This window comes from Sinocyclocheilus grahami, unplaced genomic scaffold, assembly GCF_001515645.1.
Source record: "Sinocyclocheilus grahami isolate Dianchi unplaced genomic scaffold, SAMN03320097.WGS_v1.1 scaffold31.1, whole genome shotgun sequence".
NCBI classification, from domain to species: Eukaryota; Metazoa; Chordata; class Actinopteri; order Cypriniformes; family Cyprinidae; genus Sinocyclocheilus; species Sinocyclocheilus grahami.
Window position 1 is genome coordinate 3292732 of NW_015505210.1, and position 22737 is coordinate 3315468.

Genomic DNA, 22737 nt, shown 5'->3' on the forward strand with positions numbered 1-22737 from the left:
GCCAAACAAAGTAGTTTTGCTTTCACAACGAAACACAGCGCCTTTTTATTAACTAATATTAACAAAGATTAATAAATACTGTAACAAATGTATTTCTCAATGTTAGTAAATGTTACTTGATGTAAACTAATTGGACCTTATTGTAAAGTTTTAGTGAAAAAAACAGCTAACAGGTTTAGAATGACATGTTTTCATTTTGGGTGAACTATTCCTTCAATGTGTATTTAGTCCTACAGTCCTGGACACTCCATCTTTAGAGGAAAGGCCATAAAGTGTCTTTTTCCCCCCTGTTCTCAGGGTCCAGTGTTGGCTGTGGCGTTTTCACGTGACGGAGATCTGTTTGCTTCAGGAGGTGCTGACTCTCAGGTAATTGTGACCTAATGATTGTTTTACTATCCAATCACTATCAGGCAGATATCACTCATGCCTGTGATCGTCTGGGTTTCAGGTTCTGATGTGGAAGACCAACTTCGATTTGCTGAATTACAGAGTTCTGTTGAGCAGGCAAAGTTTTAAATGTTTTTCTTAAAGTCTGTATCATCTTTTTAAAAAATGAATGCAGATATAGACACTTTTATGTTACATACATGTTTCTCCAATTTTAAGTTTTTGCATTACAGTAATGATAATTTGGGGAGTAAAGTACTTAATTAAGATGTAATTAATGCAAACAATCTTCAGTATCCTTAACAAAATCGTCAGAATTACTCTTTTCATTGTTTTGATTCTAGGCTGAAATTTGGATGTGGAGGTTTTTCTGAGATTCACAGTCACCAATTCTACAAAACTAGAGTCATGGGATTTAAAGGGGTCATATGATGTTGCTAAAAAGAACATTATTTTGTGTATTTGGTGTAATGAAATGTGTTTATGTGGTTTAAGGTTCAAAAAACACATTATTTTCCACATACTGTACATTATTGTTTCTCCTCTATGCCCCGCCTTTCTGAAACGCGTAAATTTTTACAAAGCTAATCGGTCTGAAAAGCGAGGTGTGCTGTGATTGGCCAGCTATCCAGTGCGTTGTGATTGGCCGAATACCTCAAGCGTGTGACGGAAATGTTACGCCCCTTACCATACTGTGATGCCGTGTCCCGGCCGGAGCGACAAACAAAAACATTAAAACCCATTACAAACCAGGCATTTGTTGCATCCAGTGGGGACATTATATTGACTTATATTGTCTTTTTACGCGTTGCATCGGGCCGTCTAAACATAAAACCATGTCTGCATTTGTGATCGGAGAAATGACAAACAACAAGTGTTACTCTACACGGCTCAAAACTCGTGTTTGAATCGTCAGTGGCAAATTCTTTAAATATAAAAAACTTATTTACAGTCTGTGAGTCAGAACAGCCGGCATTGTAGTCTACTCTACCAGGATCAGGAAACAGTCCTCCATAAAATGCGCTGGACACATCTGAATATTTGGGTTGAAGTGTTCTGGAACAGTGTTGTAAATACAACTTAACCACTGATTTCTAGTCGTGTCCTCTTTTGGAAGACCAAACAAAGTAGTTTTGCTTTCACAACGAAACACAGCGCCTTTTTATTAACTAATATTAACAAAGATTAATAAATACTGTAACAAATGTATTTCTCAATGTTAGTAAATGTTACTTGATGTAAACTAATTGGACCTTATTGTAAAGTTTTAGTGAAAAAAACAGCTAACAGGTTTAGAATGACATGTTTTCATTTTGGGTGAACTATTCCTTCAATGTGTATTTAGTCCTACAGTCCTGGATTAAACACTCCATCTTTAGAGGAAAGGCCATAAAGTGTCTTTTTCCCCCCTGTTCTCAGGGTCCAGTGTTGGCTGTGGCGTTTTCACGTGACGGAGATCTGTTTGCTTCAGGAGGTGCTGACTCTCAGGTAATTGTGACCTAATGATTGTTTTACTATCCAATCACTATCAGGCAGATATCACTCATGCCTGTGATCGTCTGGGTTTCAGGTTCTGATGTGGAAGACCAACTTCGATTTGCTGAATTACAGAGTTCTGTTGAGCAGGCATAGCAAACGAGTCACTCCAGATCCACCTCCACACCTGATGGACATTTACCCTTGATCACCTCAACGACACATTGCTCAGAATGGCACAGTAGAGGTCAGTGGCCACAACTGCACTGCTACCACAATACCCACGTGTTTCTCAAACAGTACAGATTTTCCCCTCGTGGGTCGGTACAGCGTCAACACTGTAGATCAATCCAGTACATTTCAGTCAGTATGTTAGCTCTGTGACGTGCACACTACATTCATGTTTGCAATAATCACTTATTGGTGTCAATGCTATTATTTCCTTAGATTAATCCCATTGTTGCTGATACTCAGTCTGGTGACCCTCAAGTGGTTGAAGTGGGACGTGTTCTTTTCTCCACAGCGGTAAGATCTGAAGTACCACTAGGGGGAAATATAGGCCAGCTAATGTTGAGCCCTTATTGAACAGTGTGCTGTCACTGCAGTCACTGACACTCTTTTGTCATGTTTCTTTTTAAATAATCACTCCTCATTTCATCAGTATTTATCAGTATTTTCAACATTATTATTATTACTCCATCCACTTATGTTCACTGGCAAATATCGTTCACTTCCTAATACAGTGGGTTCTAAAAATCACCACATTGAAAATCATTTCATTTAAATTGCTATTCTGATATTAAGATTTTTGAACACCACTGTATAATTATAGCGAATAAGACTTTATTGTGGCAGATTTTCCAAAAAAAATAAAAAATAAACATTTGGATTGTTTAATATATTCAGCTCAACAGGCATTGTTTGTGTGGCCGGCAGCTCTCCAAACCTTTCTTATTTACAGCGTGCCTTGTTCTGATCCGAATTATGGGAATGTCCTCGTGCTTCCGTGCAAAATGCTGCGCTTTCTGCTTTACAAGCGGATTGAGGAAATGCTGCGAGACGGCGCACAACAGACTGGGTGCCTCGCGTGTTTACAGGAAGTCTCTTTTTCTGGCCCTTTCTCTCCCTCTCTCTCTTTTTTTTTTTTGGAGCTCAGTGATTCTGGCTGTGTAGAGTAGCTCGAGCGTGAAAACAAAAACACACCGAGCACACACGTGCCTAAAGCTGAGCTCTGATGTGACCTCACTTTGCCGCTGGAGCCATAGACTAATAATAGACTCCTCCACACTGTGACTTTAGCTCTCTCACTCACTGTCTCTCTCTCCCTCTCTTCCATTTGTCCCTTTTGTCTGTACACACTGTACTGCATAGAGAACACTATTGTCCAGCTTGGACACCTGCACACTCATTGACTAGTCGATTAGTTCTGCCACTAGACTCACTGGATACGTGTTGACTAGTTATTGATCATGTGCACTTGTTCTGTATGGTGACAATTGTGTCACTGCGCTAAGTCCTAGCTAGTGTTGCAATGCGTCTTTAACCACATTCATGTTTTTGCAAGTCCCATCTGGATTTGATTCTGATTCACAAGCTTTAAATTCAGTTCTGATTTATTCAGTTTGATTAGATTCTGTATAATTTGGGTGTATTTCAGTTGTTATGATGAGATATGAAAGACATTTGCTTTCTGCTAATGCTGTAAATTACACGAGGTAGTGTTACAGACTATTTTGAACTGGTAACTTGTCTTTTTAAACTAGTCATTAAAAGAACCAGCTCATAGGAGTCATTTGTTTGTGAATCAAGCTACATTGGGTGAACCGCCTCTTGCCAGAAACAAAAAAGGCTGCCAAAGCTACATGGTACATGGTGAGTCATTCACATAAGGTAAACATTAACCCACTGACTAGTCAACTGCTCTTCTGGATGAAAGTTGACTAGGAAAAATTAGCCGTAGAGCACGTGTTCACTTTTTCTATTCATACTTAACAACGTTGGCTCAGTCCAGTCCAGGATGCCCTCCCGAATCCGACCTGTCAGGGCACATTTTCAGGGAAACCCTGTCACTATCTGGCCTTGAGCATCCCACAGTCCCTTAGGACAGAGTTTCCTCATTCTGCTTCCCTGCCTTGCGTGCGTGGGAGCAGAGACAAGAGGAAGTGGATGGCAGAGAGAAGTATGACCCATGGCGCTTTTTTGTGTGACGCTTCCTGCCATCACTTCCTCTTGACTGGCTCTCTCTGGATTCCTTTCAGCTTGAGAGTGTGTGTGTGTGCAGTGATGCGATCTTCAATTGGTGTAACTTCTTAGCATCTTGGCCCTTGTTGACTCCCTGATGCATTAGGTCTGCCATGCATAGGTAACAGGAGCAAGTCCAGAGGCATCTGAATAGCAATGAAAGGACCACGACCCAAATGACCCGAGAGCACTCAAGTCACAGACAAGTATTAGCTTGCGTCAAAGAACTGCTAGGTCTGGTGGTTAGCATTGGTTAGTTGCGTAAATCTTTTGTATCCCACTCCCACTGCTTTTCAACAGTTCATGCAAACGTTCTACTGTCAATAAAAGCTGTAAAAAATGTTTTTATTAAATAATATAAAATATTCTGTATCCATATATTTATATCTTTTCTCACTTGCATCGATATGTTTGTTTCTTTGAGCATTCGTACAGTGCAAAAGAGATTGAGTTAGTCGGAATCCAATTACAAAAATTAATCACAATATATTGAAACTTGTATCACATGGTGAGGTAGTTGTTGATACTTTGTGTATGGTAAAAATATTGTTTTACTGTTTTGTCATAATTGTAATCATTAGCAAAAATTATAATAATTGTTGTTTTATATATTATTTTAATTAAGTACAATACAGAATTTATTTTATTTTATTTTATTAATTATTTTAATATTACATTTTTATTATGAATAATTTTATTTTTTATTTTTTTATTTTGATGACCATACATACCACAATAGTAGTATTTAAATAAATTCTTCAACAGTATGCTGATATTCAGCACAGTTCAGCAGCTTAGGAAGTGTGATGTGAAGCCATTCTACAATTTAACTATAAATCAAATCCAAATGGGATGCCCAAACAAAAGTGAAGTCATTTGTGCTATTTATATGGTAAAATTTAATTATCCTTGAAGCTCCACAAGGATGAATTATCACGTTTGTACAAAATGAATAGGTCCCACTTTAAATTAGTTGTCTATAATTACCATGTACTTACGTCAAAAAAAAAAGGAAAAAAAAGAGTTGTTTGGTACAATGTGTTCATTTTGTATTGCAAAAAATCTAGATGTATTTACAGAAATTAAATATAGATGTAATTACATAGTTAAAAAAAACAAAACAATGTAAAACATGTACAGTATGTAATAAGTGCATTATTATCAAATTATTAATTTAAATGTTAGTACGTAGTAGTATAAACAGAGTGTGTGGAAACTGGAAAGTATATATTAGTTTATTTTTTGCATTTTCAAGTGCTTTAAAATTAGTACTTAAATGAACATAGATTAACAGTTGAACTAATCAAGTTAAAACCCTGAAGATGAAACCTAATTTTGTTGAACTGTTTTTATTTTATATGTTGTATAGCGGATTACATTATACATGCAACTCAGTGTGTGCATGTTTGTTTGAGGGTCTGTAAATGTGTGCGCACCACCTGGTATTACGTTTCTGAAGGTTGCTTGTAGGGGTGACAGACAGGAAGCAGGCAAAGAGCCTCTTCCTGTGTTGTAAAGAGCAGGGGATTGGGTGGCTGCGAGGTGTGGATACCTGCTTGAAGGCCTGCCACCGGCTCCGTTGACATGACGGAAGTAAATTGCTAAAGATAGAATGGCCCAGGGGAAGGTTCACTTTCCACCGGGAGAGCTTTGAGAAAGATAGTTTTACAGGGAGAGAGAGTGACTTGCCATCCTCAACCAAAAAAACAAGAGCCGTCAGCAGGAAGTGCTCATTGATTTGAATCGCATTGTATTGGGCGAGACATCTGATGCATTGTTTGTGCTTTTTCGAGCTGTTTACTCTACCTATACAGTGAAACATTCATCACACCTTGTCACTGCTGAAATGTAGGTGGTAAAGTGTGGAAATATGTGTTATGGTTATGTAACCGCAGTCGTGTTATCGCAAATTTCCTTTTGTTATGTGGGCGGCATCAGCACTGACGTTATTTCACCTTTTTCTGGATTCTACTGAAAGTGCAAACTTAGGCAGATAATTGAAAAGGTCAATGTAAAAGTCTCATCCGGCCCATAATCCCCTGCACTGACCCAGGGACCTCAGACGGGGACTCCATCAGACAAACACGTGCTTGCACATCAAAGACACAGGAAACCCGGGCAGGTTCATCACTTATTCAGTGTAGGGCACACCCGGAACTCAATACGTTCGCCTTAATATTTCATCTCGTTTCTCGCCTATTGTGTCCGTCTGCCCCCATCCTTTCTTTTTTTCTCCATTAAATGTTGTTTTTCATCCATTCCTTTCACCTTGTTTTCCGAGTTCCACCAAAGGCTATTGACTTCTCTCCTAGAGTAGAGCTGTTCCATCCATTGAGTCACACTGGCACTTTAACTCCCCCTGCACTGACCCAGGGACCTCAGACGGGGACTCCATCAGACAAACACGTGCTTGCACATCAAAGACACAGGAAACCCGGGCAGGTTCATCACTTATTCAGTGTAGGGCACACCCGGAACTCAATACGTTCGCCTTAATATTTCATCTCGTTTCTCGCCTATTGTGTCCGTCTGCCCCCATCCTTTCTTTTTTTTCTCCATTAAATGTTGTTTTTCATCCATTCCTTTCACCTTGTTTTCCGAGTTCCACCAAAGGCTATTGACTTCTCTCCTAGAGTAGAGCTGTTCCATCCATTGAGTCACACTGGCACTTTAACTTAATGGCTGATCTCACTTCCTCTATTAAAGCAGATGGTTCCTAAACAGTCCAGACCTCATCTTAAGTACCTGTCAAAACGGAGCACCGTCACATTAAGTGTAGAGTTGAAAGAACCTTATCAGAATCTGGCTTAGAGTCTGGTTTTCCTCTCTCACCTGACATTTTTTCCCTCTCTCTCTCCATGAGCTCTCTCAAGGGTATATGGTGGCCTGGAGGGGCATAGCTTAAAATACGCTGACAGTCCGTCGACATTGATTCTAAAAATAGTGGGCCTGTACTATTGCAGGTAACAGGGACACCTCAAAGACAAACTGTGAGCTGCTCTCCTGAAATTCACTCACTGTGCTGTGCTGACAACACAATCCATTCCATTCAGATATTATTCTACAGGAGAACAGTAAAACAGTAGTTGTACAAGATTTTTTTTTATGTGCGCTTTATTATTTTTATTTATTTATTTTATTATTATTATATACTTCTTTAAAATTATTTGTTTTTATTTAACTGGATAAACGTTTAATTTAATTTTCAATAAAAGCCTCCAAATGTTTGGAAACGTAGATTAGTGGTACTTTTCATTGGGAGGAAAAAAACTATATTCTTGTTTTCTTTGTATCTTTTGATTGATCATTCAAATTGTTGGGGTTGGTAAGATTTTTAAAATGTTTTTGAAACCTTTTGTGTTGCTTAATATGTTTGTGAAAACCTTGATTTTGTTTTCTTTGATGAATCAAACGTTCAAAAGAACAGTATTTATTTGAAATAGACATTTGTTGTATCATTATAAATGTCTTTACTGTCTTTACTTGCTGAATAAAAGTATTAATTCCTTAAAAAAATCCAAAATCTACTGACCTCAAACTTTTGAAATGTAGTGTAATTTGGTTTTATTTTTTATATTTTGTATTTATTTTATTTTGATATTTTATTTTATAAAATTATACACATTTAATTGTAACAGTTATGAGATTTCCAGACATTTGAAAGCATACTAGAAACAGTTATATATCCTATTTCATCATTTTTGACTCGCAAAGCTTATTAAAACAATTTTCAAAGGCAGCATTGAACCACCACAATGGAAGAACAGTTTTACTGCTCAATACTGCTCAAAACAACAGGTTTACGCATTATGAGCACTTTTATGCAGTAAAGTGTTTGTGTACGTTTTTGAACACCACAGCTACAGTATGGCCTCTTCAGCGCAGTGGAAAACATAGCAATTAAAAACACGGGTCATCCCTCCATGCCCCTTTACTTTAATAGAGAGGTGCTGTATGCATGGTTTCGTGATTTATTTTGATGCTCCATTTTACTGTCGCTTTCCTCTTCACCTGTATGAGTTATTTTTAACGTAGCATGAATGGAAGGTGGACGCACCTCTGTGAACTGCGTAGGATGAGCTATCAAAACATCGCTTTTCACTGATGGAAAAAAATGAGCTGATTTTTCTAAGCTCAAAAACAGCTATGAAAACTAAACAGAAATCAACCTACACATACTCTTGGTTAATTTGTTTTGTGGAAGTGTTATTTTTAGGTGGTGAAGAGATTAGATAAGAAGATTTTTTTCTCACTTGGCATGAGTATTTGAAATGAACAGGGCTAAGAAAACAAATCAGCTTCCTCTGAGAGAGAGTCCAGGAGGGTCATGGGCTCCGGAGGTACAGCTGAAACTAAATGCTGGTCAGGGTTAGAGGGTTAGTTGCACCCCCCCGGCCCACCTGTTAGGAAGTCATTCATTTCTATTCCTACACCACTCTCGTTCACTCGATCTCACTCTTCCTGATTCAAAAGTTTCCCGTCTTCTCCCAAAGCTCTTTAGTTTTGTTGCTTGTAAAAGCTGTTGCAGTGTTGCAGTGTTGTTGTAAAAGTTAATATACATTTTTATTCTTTATTGTTTTCTCTTCTGGGTCATTTTCAAAATATGGTGACAAACATAACACTCCTATGAGTTTACAGTTATGAAAAATATTTAAAATATTCAAGAAACCTTAATAAAGCATCATTATATAGACGAAATGTTTATTAAATACTTTTTTTTTTTTAAATACAGTGTAACGGGGCTGACGAGACGTGCGGATCCAAATGCAAAGCTTTAATTGGAGAAGACACAGACGTGGTCATAAAGCAGGCAGGGTCAAACAGAGGCAGACAGGTATATGGCGGGCAAAACACAAGAATAATCCTAGGGCTAGCGTGGGTCGATGAACTGCAGACAGAGTCACAGGGGCAAGGCTAAAAGGGAGGAATCCAGGAAAACAGGCGAAGACCAAAACCGGAGAAAACAGACAAGGCTAAGGCTAAGGCTAAGGCAGAGAAACAAATGAGGGCTCTGTAGTGTCGCTATCGCTCGGGGAGTGATAATCGCTGAACAATACTCGGCAGAGGGAAGGGATCAGAGCACAAGAATAATCCTAGGGCTAGCGTGGGTCGATGAACTGCAGACAGAGTCACAGGGGCAAGGCTAAAAAGGAGGAATCCAGGAAAACAGGCGAAGACCAAAACCGGAGAAAACAGACAAGGCTAAGGCTAAGGCTAAGGCAGAGAAACAAATGAGGGCTCGGTAGTGTCGCTATCGGAGGGGGAGTGATAATCGCTGAACAATACTCGGCAGAGGGAAGTCATGAATAGATGAGTGAGAGGGTTTGGGGATACCAGCGGTGCGTGCAGACACCAGCGGGGTATCCCTCACACTGGCTACCAGACTGGGATACCGAAGGGCTGACCTTGAGAATCTGGGTGTGACAGACAGGACGTGACATGACTCTGGATGATCAGCTGTGATGCAACGAGATTCTGGATGAACAACTGAGGCGTGACGAGGCTCTGGATGAACAGCTGAGACATAATGAGGCTCTGGCAGATCAGCTGCGACTTGACTGGACTCATGAAGATCAGCTGCGACCTGACTGGACTCATGAAGATCAGCTGCGACCTGACTTGACTCAGGAAGAACAACTGTGACTCGACGAGACTCAGGATGAACAACTGTGACTCGACGAGACTCAGGAAGAACAACTGTGACTCGACGATCCATGCTGAGTGCAATCAGTGCAATGCATGATGGGAAATGTAGTCCGGGGTGATGTGCAACAGTGTGTAGTGCGAGAGTCAATGAAATTGGAAGTTCATGGACCGGATTCGTGACAGACAGTCTATAATATTTTTTAAACAGTATTTTTTTATTTTGCCAGGTGTCTAAAAATACATCTGACATGCCACTTTTGTATTGTTTTTGTTGTTTTGTGTGTTTTTTTTTTACTGTATTATTTTGATTGTTTAAAAAAAAATTTTTTTTAATTTGCCAGGTGCCTGAAAAACACATTGTCCCCTTTATCTGATATACCTGTTGTTTTGTTGTGTTGTGTTTTGTCTTTTGTTTCATTTCATTTTGTGTGTTCTGTTTTGCTTTTGTGGGTTTTTAAAAATTTTTAAGGAAGAGGATAAAGAAACACCTTTATGTTAACTTTCATTTTAACAATTTTCACCATTTTTTTTCAGCTTTTCCAGATGAAAACTGACCCAAACTGAATATAAAACTTCAGCATGTCAAATCAAAAATCCATTATTTTTTTGAGAATGACCTTTGTACACTGACCTTCTTCCTATTATACTTTTCACACTCTTTTCCTGTTTGTTTTTCCTGAAGTCTTACACCGCAGCCCTCCCTGTCTCGCTCTCTCACACCAACCCTTTCTGACTCTGTTTTCCTTTCTCTTTTACGCAAACACCACACGCAAGCAGACAGCACCACTGTTGTCTGTTTGGCGTCAGCTGGCTTCGGCAGCTCACAATGAAACACGCGGTGAATGTCCGTGACCCTTTGAACCTCAACCCTTCATGTCCCGCTCTCTGTGCTACCCCTTCATCCTCTCCTCTAAGCCCCAACATCCACCTCCAGCCACAGACCCACGAGGGCTGTTATAGGCGCCTCTCTGCCAACCCGTCCGGGCCTTACAGTCTTAACCCTGCACAAGTCACAGCATTCTTTCTTGCCTCTGGGAAATGTTAGCATTACTCATTCTGTTTCCCCTCTAACCCCTCACACCTACTTACTTGAAGACTCTTGGGGTTGAACTGGGCCGGGGGGCTTTGACGGGAACTTTGAAAGGAGGCAAAACCCAGCTGAAGTGCACTTAACCATAAAGCTGCACATTCCTCCCAGGGCCTCCTCGTGCGAGAGCAGCGACTACACCAACAGCATTATTCACATCTAACTCGAACACTCTCTAAATATGTGATTGAGGTCAGTGCAGTCCTTATCTCAAAATGTGTTAAAGTCTGTTTACACATGACCTTTTAACCCCTCAAACACTGCTTTCAATGCATTTCCTTGGCGTGACGTTCTGTTTTCCCAAGCTGATTTTAATGCAATCCATAATCGTAAAGAGATTTTATACAAAGTCTTTTTTGTTGTTGTTGTTTGAAGTGAACCAGTTTTAAAGGTGAAAACCAATTAAATCCTGCAGTGGTTTCCGAGTTATATGGTAACATTCCTGTTGTCTTGCTGGCTCGCAATTAGCGACAAGCTCATTGTGTGTCACAGTTTCCCATAGCTACTTTGCAGTAGATTTTGTATTAGCAAGTTCGAAAGCAGATTATCCAGCATTTGTGGGGTTTAGCTCAAATTAAATCCCACACAGTGACCCTCTTGTTTCTGTGTATTTGTGAGTTTATCTACATTGCTCTCTGATGTTTATAAGTGACTTGTTTTGCTGTTTTTAAGCCTGATAGCAAGCAATTATACAAACGGAATTACACCAGTTAACCAAAAAAAAAAGAAAGAAAAAAAGAAAAGCTCTACAATGTGATGTGAAGTTAATATGATGTTTAGCCTGATGAACACGAAATAAGTGACTTGTTTTGCTGTTTTTAAGCCTGATAGCAAGCAATTATTCAAACGGAATTACACCAGTTAACCAAAAAAAAAAAAGAAAGAAAAAAAGAAAAGCTCTACAATGTGATGTGAAGTTAATATGATGTTTAGCCTGATGAACACGAAGGGATTAGTGCATTTTTTTGTGTATTCAATGTTTGCGTGCTAACCATGTTGTTCATACTAGATGATCAGGAATGTATCTCAATAATTTATCGGTAAGACATACCATAATCTTACGAATCCATGATGAGTTTGGATCCATATCAGTTATTGACCTCCATTATATCCAAATTTATTGCTATTGGTTGATATTGGATATTTAATTGTGCAAGTTCATTTTCTGTATTTTTTTATTTTACCTTTGTATAAGTGTAGAAATCACTGTATAATAAGGTTTCATTTGTTAACATTAGTTAACTACATTAGAAAACATGAACAATACTTACTGAATTTATTAATTTTAGTTAATGTTAGGTTCAACATTTACTAATACATTATTAAAATCAAAAGTTGTATCTGTTAACATTAGATAATGCACTGTGATCTTACATGAATGAACATTTTATTAACTAACATCAACAAAGGTGAATAAATGCTGTAAAAATATATTGTTCATTGTTAGTTCATGAGACTACAGTATTTTTCATACTGTGCATTGTAATGTTATGATTTATAAATTCACTTGTAAGCATTTGAAATGATAGATTTTAGTTTTAGTCAATTATTGTCAATTTATTTAGACACAATAGTACAGAATTTGAATATTTTCTGCCATATGAAAAGTGTACCTTAACACTAAATGAATAGTCTACTGCACCAGCAGCCCAAAGGATGAGGTCTTTTGCAAATATGAGATTCCTATTATTGACCGTTGTATTATGTAAATATGATTATATGATTTGTGTGATGAGCAGGCAGGATGTTTGTAGCCAATGCGGGGCCTCTTTTCCATCAGGGCCGGAAGCTAGATCACCATTAGCACAGAACTGAGAGAAACCTCCTCAACCTGAGAAATGACCCAGGGTCAGAATCTCTCCATCTCTCTGCTCTCTTGCACTTGCAATTCTTGGAGAGCAATGGAATGGTTCCAACTGGCAAGAGTTTTTGTGTTTGTTGTATCAGAATGATTTTTGGAACTTGTGTGTGAGAGTATATGTAATTAACAGGATCGGCGTCATACAGGTTTTATTGTCATGATTTGTTTATTACTGCATATACTGTTTCATCTACAGTATAAAGTAGAAACTACAGATTTTGGGGGGAAAATATTATATACATATATATACATACATATTTTTCCCAATATCTGGATTTTTAATTGATTTAATACTATTGTATTTGGTACTACATCTGATACTATTACAAATGCCTTATTCTGAAAAGCTAAACCTCAAACACATTGAATAGCTGGGGCTCATTTGGAAATAACAGTCCTTCCACATCAGAAAAAGACCAGGTATTTTACTTTTCACGGTTTCAAAACATGCAAAATGATTGGATAATTTAACATAACTATCAACGACTCCAGTTTCTAATACCTTTTTATCTTCCTGACCCCCTGACTCTGACATCCTTCCAGACCTCGAGTTAGCACATTCAGGCAGCCCTCTGAAATCTCATTATCCCTTCTTCGTTGGCCATTGTATTTTTAGAAACCTGTGCCGCTGCTGGGGGGAAAATTGGTTGCCTGCTTCACCTCCGCTTCCCCCACATCTCTCATGAAGACTGCATTCATCCCACTCGCTCTGCCACTTTCTCTTTGTGCTATTTACAGACTATCTCATGTGAGGGCAATGAGTTAGGAAACACGCTTAACAAGCTCTTCGCTGATGTTCCTGATTTTACATGGATCAATCGGATTAGCCAGAATCAAATTGTAGGATGTGTATCCCTATAATTGGCTGACACGGCAGAAGTCAGATGTCCTGCAATGTTCTCTCTGTGTTTTGGAGAGTCGACACTGCCCTCATTTTCTTACTTTTGCTCAGCCAGATGTGTTGAGGGTTAACCTGGGAGTCTGAGGCTCATATATAAATACTGTATATAATACATAATGGAGGTTTTACATTTACAGTTGCATGAAATGTAGACACAGGTAATCATTATTCATTACTACTTAAATCTGGCTAGAAAAACAACTATAAGCTTTCAAATTACCTCTTTTTAACATGAGATGGCTAGGATGGTCAGCTAGTCATCCATCCATGTTGTTTTTAACATGCAGGCAGGGCCGTTTCTAGCCAATTTGACGCCCTAGGTGATATTATTATTATTATTATTATTATTATTATTATCTCTGCTACGAATTATGTTAATAACAATAACCATAGATAAATATTAACAATATATAATACTTAAAATATATTATTAATATTATTATTACTACTGCTAATAATTATATTAATAACAATAATATATAATTTAAAAAAAAATTACTATATTTCATACATTGTTATTATTACATCTACTAAAAATAATTGCAAAAATAATAAGATACTGTGCATGTTGTCATAGTAACGACACTAATTTGTGGAGATTCAGTGCATTGAGTTCCACAAATCTGAATGCATTATTTGTAAATTGACTGTTAAGATAAACATTTTGCACAATTTAGTATCTGTAATATCATTGTATAGCCCTATGTAACAATCCATAGTGGCTAAGACATTGCACATAATTTACACATAAATCACACATAAATTAATTTGATTACATTTTGATTTGGATACTATATACTATACTACTACATATTGTTTAGATATTATCAATGGCTACTTTTTTGTCTTTATCTGTTTTTTGTAAAAAAAAAATTGTTGTTGTTTCTTGAAACATTGATTTAAAGTGTCAGTTATTGCATTATTATTTCAGTCTTACCTATAAATCCCCTTTGTTACCCCAAACTACGTATAAAAGCTTAATCAGTGGCATAAACGTAACCAATGAAGCTACTTAATCATTTGCTACTCGTTAACGCGCTGACGTCCCCTTTAAATAATGTGACGCTCTGCCCTCTATGACGCTGCTGCCATTAAGCGCTGTTGGAATGAATGAATTGATTCAGCATTTCGACATCTCCACAAGGATGCATTTAATTCGACAAAGCGGTCTAATAAAGGATGTATTGATCTCGTGAATTAGCGAATTTTACTACACAAATATTTTTTAATTGGATATTAAAGTTTATATGGGAGTATTAAATGACACGCTGATCCTTTAACAATGCATTGGCGCAAAAAACGCACACCTTTTGGACAAATCTGCCACAAAAGTGCCACAAATACTGCCTAAACAAAATACTGATTTTTACAATATTTTAAATTGGCCTTTGAACTTAGCTTTATTATATGGCAAAAAAAAGTGTTACCTTGCCAAAGAACTGACAGAGCCCACTGATCTAATGGCGTTCTTGAGCGCTCCAAATGCAAACTTTGCATGCATGCCACAAAAGTGCCACAAATACTGCCTAAACAAAATACTGATTTTTACAATATTTTAAATTGGCCTTTGAACTTAGCTTTATTATATGGCAAAAAAAAGTGTTACCTTGCCAAAGAACTGACAGAGCCCACTGATCTAATGGCGTTCTTGAGCGCTCCAAATGCAAACTTTGCATGCATCAATCAGGCAGCAATTGACAGCACTCTGATCTAGTGACATACAGGCATCGTCAGATTGACAGTACTCTAGCCCAATAATGTTGGGGGATCCAGTGGGGGCGGCAGTCATATTTCAGGGTGACCGTGCCACTCTTTATCACAACCCTGCTAAAAGTGCCAGTACGTGCGCTCATTGGCGCCCCTTCAGCTGGTGGCGCCCTAGGCGACCACCTAGCTCGCCTATGCCTAGAAACGGCCCTGCATGCAGGTGAACTCCTTTTCCTTCCGGCCAGTAATTCAGATTTCTGCTTAACCTGCCAAAATTTTCACTAACCTCAACATAAAAAGATAAATTTTAAAGTCTTTATGAATTATGATTTATAATTATTTTATATAAGCATTAAAATAAATTATTTTTGATTGCATTTTAAATGTATATTTTTCAATTTATCATTTAATAATTATTTTAATACTATATATTTGAAAATGATCTATTATGCATTTTTCACACTGATTCTTTTAATTACATTTTAAAAGTATAATTTTAAATTTGTTGGATTGATTTTGCAATATTTAAAGTGATTTATAATTTATAACTAATATTTTTGAAATATTTGAAAATAAACACTTAACAAATGTATTATACGTTTTTACACTGATTGTTAAAGTCTCTTCAATTTCAACACACAATAATAATAATAAAAGTAAAAGAACGTAATAGTGAAAGTAAAAAATAATAAAATAACTTACTTCATTCTAGGGGTGCAGGATACTGAAAATTTGGTCCAGTATGATAAATTTGTATGGCAGCTGTTATTATTATTATTATTATTATTATTATTATTATCTCTGCTACGAATTATGTTAATAACAATAACCATAGATAAATATTAACAATATATAATACTTAAAATATATTATTAATATTATTATTACTACTGCTAATAATTATATTAATAACAATAATATATAATTTAAAAAAAAATTACTATATTTCATACATTGTTATTATTACATCTACTAAAAATAATTGCAAAAATAATAAGATACTGTGCATTAATTTTAAAAAGATTATGAAAAATTATTTAAAAAATATATATATCTTTTATATTATTATTATTATTAATAATATATTAAAATTAAAGCAAAAAGTAAAAAAAGGAATTTTGTTAAAAATATATTTTGAGATTTAATAAAAATTACATTTAACTCTGTGATTTACTTATTACTGTTTAGAGATGAACTTTTGTGTTTGTTACATGACAGCCAATGTAATTTAAAAAGTGGGGAAATTAGCACATCAGCCGTTAAACAGTATGGCACATCCCTAATTCTAAAAAAAAAGTAGTAGCTTTCTTAAAGTAATTTCAATTGGTTGTTAACTGATAGATTCTTAATGTAATGTTGTTGTCTGAATTTTCACATTTGACCAACAGCAATTGTTGCTACCATTAGTTTTTCAAGTCTATATACTCAGAATTGGTCATTTAGTCTTTTTTATTGTGAATCAATGAAATTTCCTTTCTGTTTATCAGCTTCACTTGAAACTGCAATGTGACTCTTTAGCTTTTTTAATGTAACATTAATGGAATGCACTGGCCTTTTGAGGCCACACGTTTTAGCAGACTTCTCTAAAGCTGTCGGGTTTGGACTAATAGGTTTTCAGAGAAATCAAATCGTTGGAATTTACAAAGAAAAAGACCAATACGGGCATGATTTTTCTGCGTTTAGCCTAATCGGCTTGAACTAGAATGAAAAGGTTTTATTGTCTTGTTTCTTGCCCATGCTGCTTGAGCAACACCTTGCATTAGCTTACAGCCAGATAACTTTATTGTAATTCTGAGATATAGTGAGACGGCATGAGGTCTTACTGAAGGCTAGAGGCCCTCAATTGATCACAGAAAGCAGTGTCTATATTGAATATCCAAGATTCTCCATTTATTTCGGAATTATAAACACCATTATTTGACATACATGGCAAACCACACATAAAAACACCAAGAAGCAAGTGGAAGAGTGCACCTGTAGTTTTACGTTGTCAATTTGAATTGCAGATGTCATACCTATTTAGAGCAACAGGAAGCTCTTCTCAGTAATCTGCCGCCTCTGGCACCAGCTCAAATGAGAGGAAGCGCAGGGGAGCCTTGATATTCTGCTTTATGGGGTTGGCCTACGGATATGCCGCACTCAAGAGCCTGTGGCCTTTTCACATGGTGACACTATTCCGAGACTCCTCGCCGCCAATATCATCTCCCTCCGCATTCTCATCAATGCCTCATTTCTCCAGCGCCACAGGGAACGTGAGAGCATCCCCACTGCTGGGGAAGCACTGTGCCTCTGGAGACACATGATGTATGGATTTCCAAAGAATAAAAATTTTGCATGTAAGCTTATAGAGAAATACTGTAATAAGCTTCCAAATTTGGGATGTGTAATATATATGTACTATATTAATTATTGGAAGATATTAGAGATTTCTTTTTATTTAATTTATTATTATTTTTAAATGTATCAGTATCTGTCACTATTGGAATTTTAATTGTGCATGGTTATTTCCTCTATTTTTACATTTCAATTTCCTTTGCCATCATCTAACAGCAGTTAATCTCTTTAATTAATTTCTTTAATTCGTCATAAAAAATTGTAATTAATCTTTAATAATTTATTAATGCTGTTAAATGTAGTTTTTAACTAATCTCAGAATATTAAATGTATATGTTCTTTCAATCTTAAAATATAAAATGTGTAATATTTTTATAATAATAATAATAGTTGTCAATCATTTTAAATGATATTACATAGTAATAATAATAATAACATCTATATGTATCATTTAAATATGATCCATTTGTATAATTTAAAATTGTCTTATTTTTACTAGTGATTTAAAATTAGGGCATTTTTCTATTTATTTAGACAAAATAATGTAGATTTTAAAAATTTAATTTAAAGCTATTTATCAGTTATCTACCATAAAATAATTATCAGCTTATCAGTACTGGTCGGAATTTTAATATTTGGCCATCTATTTTTAATTCCACAGAACAATTTTTTATTGATAGTCAACATTTTTTAAAGATCATTTCACCATCTTGAACTTGTTGTGGTGCATTCTGGGATTGCCTTCTCCACAAAAGATTCATGCAGAACTGTAACTTCTAAAATGGATACCTTTTGAATCAGCATTTCGGAAGCGTGCTTCTAAGTGGGTAATAGGAACAGGTTGAACCGTATGCCACAACAGAGTCGCCAGCTCCTGTTGCTCTCAGGCTGATTTGACGTGAAGTTCCTGTCTGTCCGGTTTAGGGAGTAATGGTGGAGTTGAGAGGCAGCATGCTGAGGCTGAGACTCCCTGGCAGAGCCTGGTGAAGGGCAGAGGCTCAGCTGGACCCTGCGACACCTGCTGCTGGAGCTGTCAGTCCAACGGCTGAACTTTCACTCTGTCCGCACTATTTGCTGCAGTGCTGCGAGCTTGTAAGCAGGGATTAGTGAGATACTTTATGCTCCACTTCAAGTCAGAAAAATGATTGAAAATATGGAAGACGTGTGTGTGTGTGTTTTTAAACCACTGATTTACAGATTAAAAACAGCAGTTGCTATTCATTACTTGCTCGTAGTAAGAACGTTTTATGTTCTGACCGGTTCTACTTACTTTCTTTATGTCTTAAGTACTGTAATGCGGAAATGATTTTCTTTCATGCCAGCTGAGTGCGTCATTTGACATGTTGCAGAGAGGTAAATATAAAAAAATATATTGAAAGCTGATTTAAAATAGGTTAATGATACGAAAAGACGCACAGCAGACTCCTGCGAGGGACACAGCCCGCCTGCCAGTATTAGACTCAGCAGGGAGCAGAAAAGCAAGCACAATTTTTTTTAGTCCATAGTAAATATGAAGATACATAACATTGAACAGTTTAATTAGTTTCTCGAGGATTTCTTTTTTTCTGAATATCAGTCTTATTTTTATATTAATATTTTATGAAGGAAATATATTATGAGGACTCCCCCCCCCCCTTATGTAATTGATGTTTTATTTTCTATATTTTCAGAGAATCTTATACATACAGTATGATCAAAATGTATTAATTGGATATTTTATACAAAACTTCTATATAATTGCATCGGTTTTAATTCTTTACATTTATTATCAAATGTTATTTATGAATGAATATTTATTTATTTTATCAGGGGCACATTATTGAAATTTCTCTCTGTAATAAATATTATATTATTCAAAATGTATATTTGTTAATTATATAATATTCCTAACACAGAAAAAAGAAAGATTATGAGGCTCAGGTCAGATCATCTACAGGTATAAGGTAAACTGGAGCCGCTCTCCATTATGTACTTGGATTGAGAGAATGTCCACAGCATTTCGAAGAAAATCATTTGACACCAGCAAATCTCCAGTAATTGCCACACCACTTTTCAATTATCAAGTACACCTTAAACACCAGGGCTAAACCGCCACTTCTGTTCCTTTCCCAACCTTGTTTCCATTTTAGCTTTCAGCATTCTACTTCACAGCAGTGGTTCTTGTGAGTTCACATCTGACAGCTCATCTCATTTCATCACATCTTGTATTTGTGAACTGCGGTTCGTGCCTCACTAATCGCAATGTTCTGTTGTAGCTAATATGCATTTTGTTCAGTCTAGACGAGTCCACGGGCTTTGGACCAGGCAATTTCTGACAATGTCCCATTCTTAAATGGAAAATCCACAGTATTCTGGCTCTGTCTTAGCTGCAGCTGTGCACAGCTGACGTTGAGCAAGAGAGTTAAAAATTAAAGCAGAAGTGGGTGATGGAGAGAGGAAGAAAGAGAAGAGGAGGGGGTGAGATCGGAAACAGAAGTGCTGACTGCACCTTAAAATAAGTGGAAATGCAGTGAGGATGATGACAGGGTGGGACAAAATGTTAGAAATAAAACAATTATTTAATTGAATTACACATGCCAATTGTTACTTTTTTAGAATAATTATTCATTTGCAGCATCTTGTGCTATTAGTAGTGTTTTTTAGACACCAAGTTAAAAATAGTTCAAATTTGTAGCCTGTTTTATTTTATTATTATTATTATTGTTGTTGTTGTTTTTAATAATTAGTTAAAATATATATTTTTAAAATATAAAATGTTATTTTGTAATTATGATTATTTTTAGTGTTTATATATTTTTGGTTTAATTTACTTTTTTTATAATTTATAAAAATTCTAAGCAAGTGGACAGCATATTCCTGATATTCTTTCTGAATATCATAAATATCATATTACTCAAAATTAAAATAATAAAAAAAAGTTTATTTTTTGTTTGTATTCCTATTTGTTATTTATACTTTTATAATTTTTTTCTATTTTTTATAAAATATAAAAATAAAACTATATATAAATGAGATATTTTATGTATGTATGATTTTTGTAAAATTGTGTCAATTTGAATTATTATTTGTTACATTAGGTTATTTTAGGTAGTCGGTGGCATTATGTCAAAGATATGGTATATTAGCCATAATTTAGCCAGAACTTGGGAGTGTATTCTGTCACGATCAGTCCATATGCGCACAAAAGGTATTCTCATAGGTTCATAAAATTAAGGTTGAAATGGACTATGTTAACGATGTCCTTACTATCTTTCTGGGCCTTGAACGTGGAAGTTCCCTTTCTGTCTATGGAGGGTCAGAAAGCTCTCGGATTTCATCAAAATATCTTTATTTGTGTTCCCGAAGATGAACGAAGGTCTTACGGGTTTGGAACGACATGAGGATGAGTAATTAATGACAGAATTTTCATTTTTGAGTGAACTATCCCTTTAAACAATGTTAGCTGCTTTCATTGTAATGTTTGACAGTCAGCCTCTGGCATGTCATATAACCTTAGTCCCACTTTCTTTTCACACATTTTATGAGAGTTTTATATGACAAAGCTATTAACACAGTCAGATCTCCTACTGTCACTTAAGATTGCACAATGTGCCACATGTACAGCACACAGCCTTTATGTGTCAAACATTTTTACAGCATGGTAGTACATCATGTTCTCATTTAACCTTGTGCAAGTGCTTTCTTATCTTTTTTCTCCTACACATAAAAGAACATTTGATTGTGAGGCCACAAAAAGCAGAAGAGAGGACGTGGACTCTCTCTCATGGTGTAAACAGTTTGCCGATGGGGGTTTGATCCAACACGTCTCAATGAGGTGTCAGTTGGCTGTGTGATATCTCCTGCTGATAGCAAAGTTTTTACAGGCAGTGGGCTGTTGACCCTGGTGTTAATCATTGGCTGTAAGATCAGTAGGGTTGTGCATTAAAGCCTAGATAAGCACAGTGTTTAGGTGTTCATTGGACAGCCAGTGTTTTATTTTATTTTATTGCAGTTCTGAATTTCCAATACTATTGGACTTTGGCTCATTTTTTCACCCTTTGCTTATGCAACCTGGCTGATATGTGATGATTATCAGCATGTGTTTGCTCATAACCTTTTTATTTTTCTATGAATAGTTTGGTTATTGGTACCAGTCTGGCTTCGGCTCTTCACTGTGATTTGTTGAAGTCCCTGATTATAGTAGTAAATATAGGTGAATGACCTCATGTAAGGTCAAAACTTTATTAGCTGTGTAATACAGTTTTTTGTTACTTTTTTTGAGCGAGAGAAAGCATAAGGAGATGTCCGCGCTCTCTTATAGCTCTCGCAGTACTTTGATGACACACACCCATCGGTCTAAGCAGCGCTGCTTCAAGTCGAGCGCGGGCCATCAGCAGAAAAAGAAAATAAATAAAACAGTAAACAGCCAAAGGACGTAACTTAGAATGGGAGATGGATCGGTTTGTGAAAGCGAAGAGAAAATCCATAGATGAAGTCACACAGACCCAGGCAGGTGCTGGTCATTTAAAAGCTAAATGCAGAAAATATGACAAGGCATATTTTGCTCTCGGCTTCACTCACCGTGTCTATACCGGACGCTACAGTTGTCGCATCGCACCGCAACAGCTCTACACTGGACGCGACAAAGCAACCGTTGCAAATCATTTTAACGTTGTGTCAGTACGTCACAGATAGAACAAGGCATCAGTTCAATGTCGCGCCTCATCCAGTGTACACAACGTCACTGATTATAATGGGTTCTACTGTATTTTGCCGCTCGCGTCCGGTGTAGACACGGTGTTTAATGTCGTTGGTGAGGAGGAAAGCCTGTGTGTGTCCTATGCCTTAGCGGACAGCAAGAAACCCACAAAAAATAGTATAAAAATAATAAGTTATTCTCTCTATGCTATTTTTCAATGTTTCAAGTTATGCAGGTGTTTTTTTCCCTGTAGGTTTTTTAAATTAAAAAAACATTAATTTTTCATAATGTTTAGTGACATTATTTGGTAGTCTGAGGGGGGCGCAACCAAAAAAGTTTGAGAACCACTGGTCTAAAGTTAACAGACAGTGTTTAAAAAGTGCAGTGCACATGTTTACATATGTTTATTACAGTGACTT

The 22737-nt window shown here is 36.6% G+C and overlaps 1 protein-coding gene across 1 annotated transcript in view; it reads left to right on the plus strand.

Moving 5' to 3' along the window:
* Positions 1–22737, plus strand: part of poc1b (POC1 centriolar protein B) — a 48352-nt gene that overhangs the window by 2497 nt on the left and 23118 nt on the right. Inside the window, 3 exon segments of the mRNA XM_071582361.1 lie at positions 298–366; positions 1958–2110; positions 2311–2388. Coding sequence (XP_071438462.1) covers positions 298–366; positions 1958–2110; positions 2311–2388 — 300 coding nt within the window.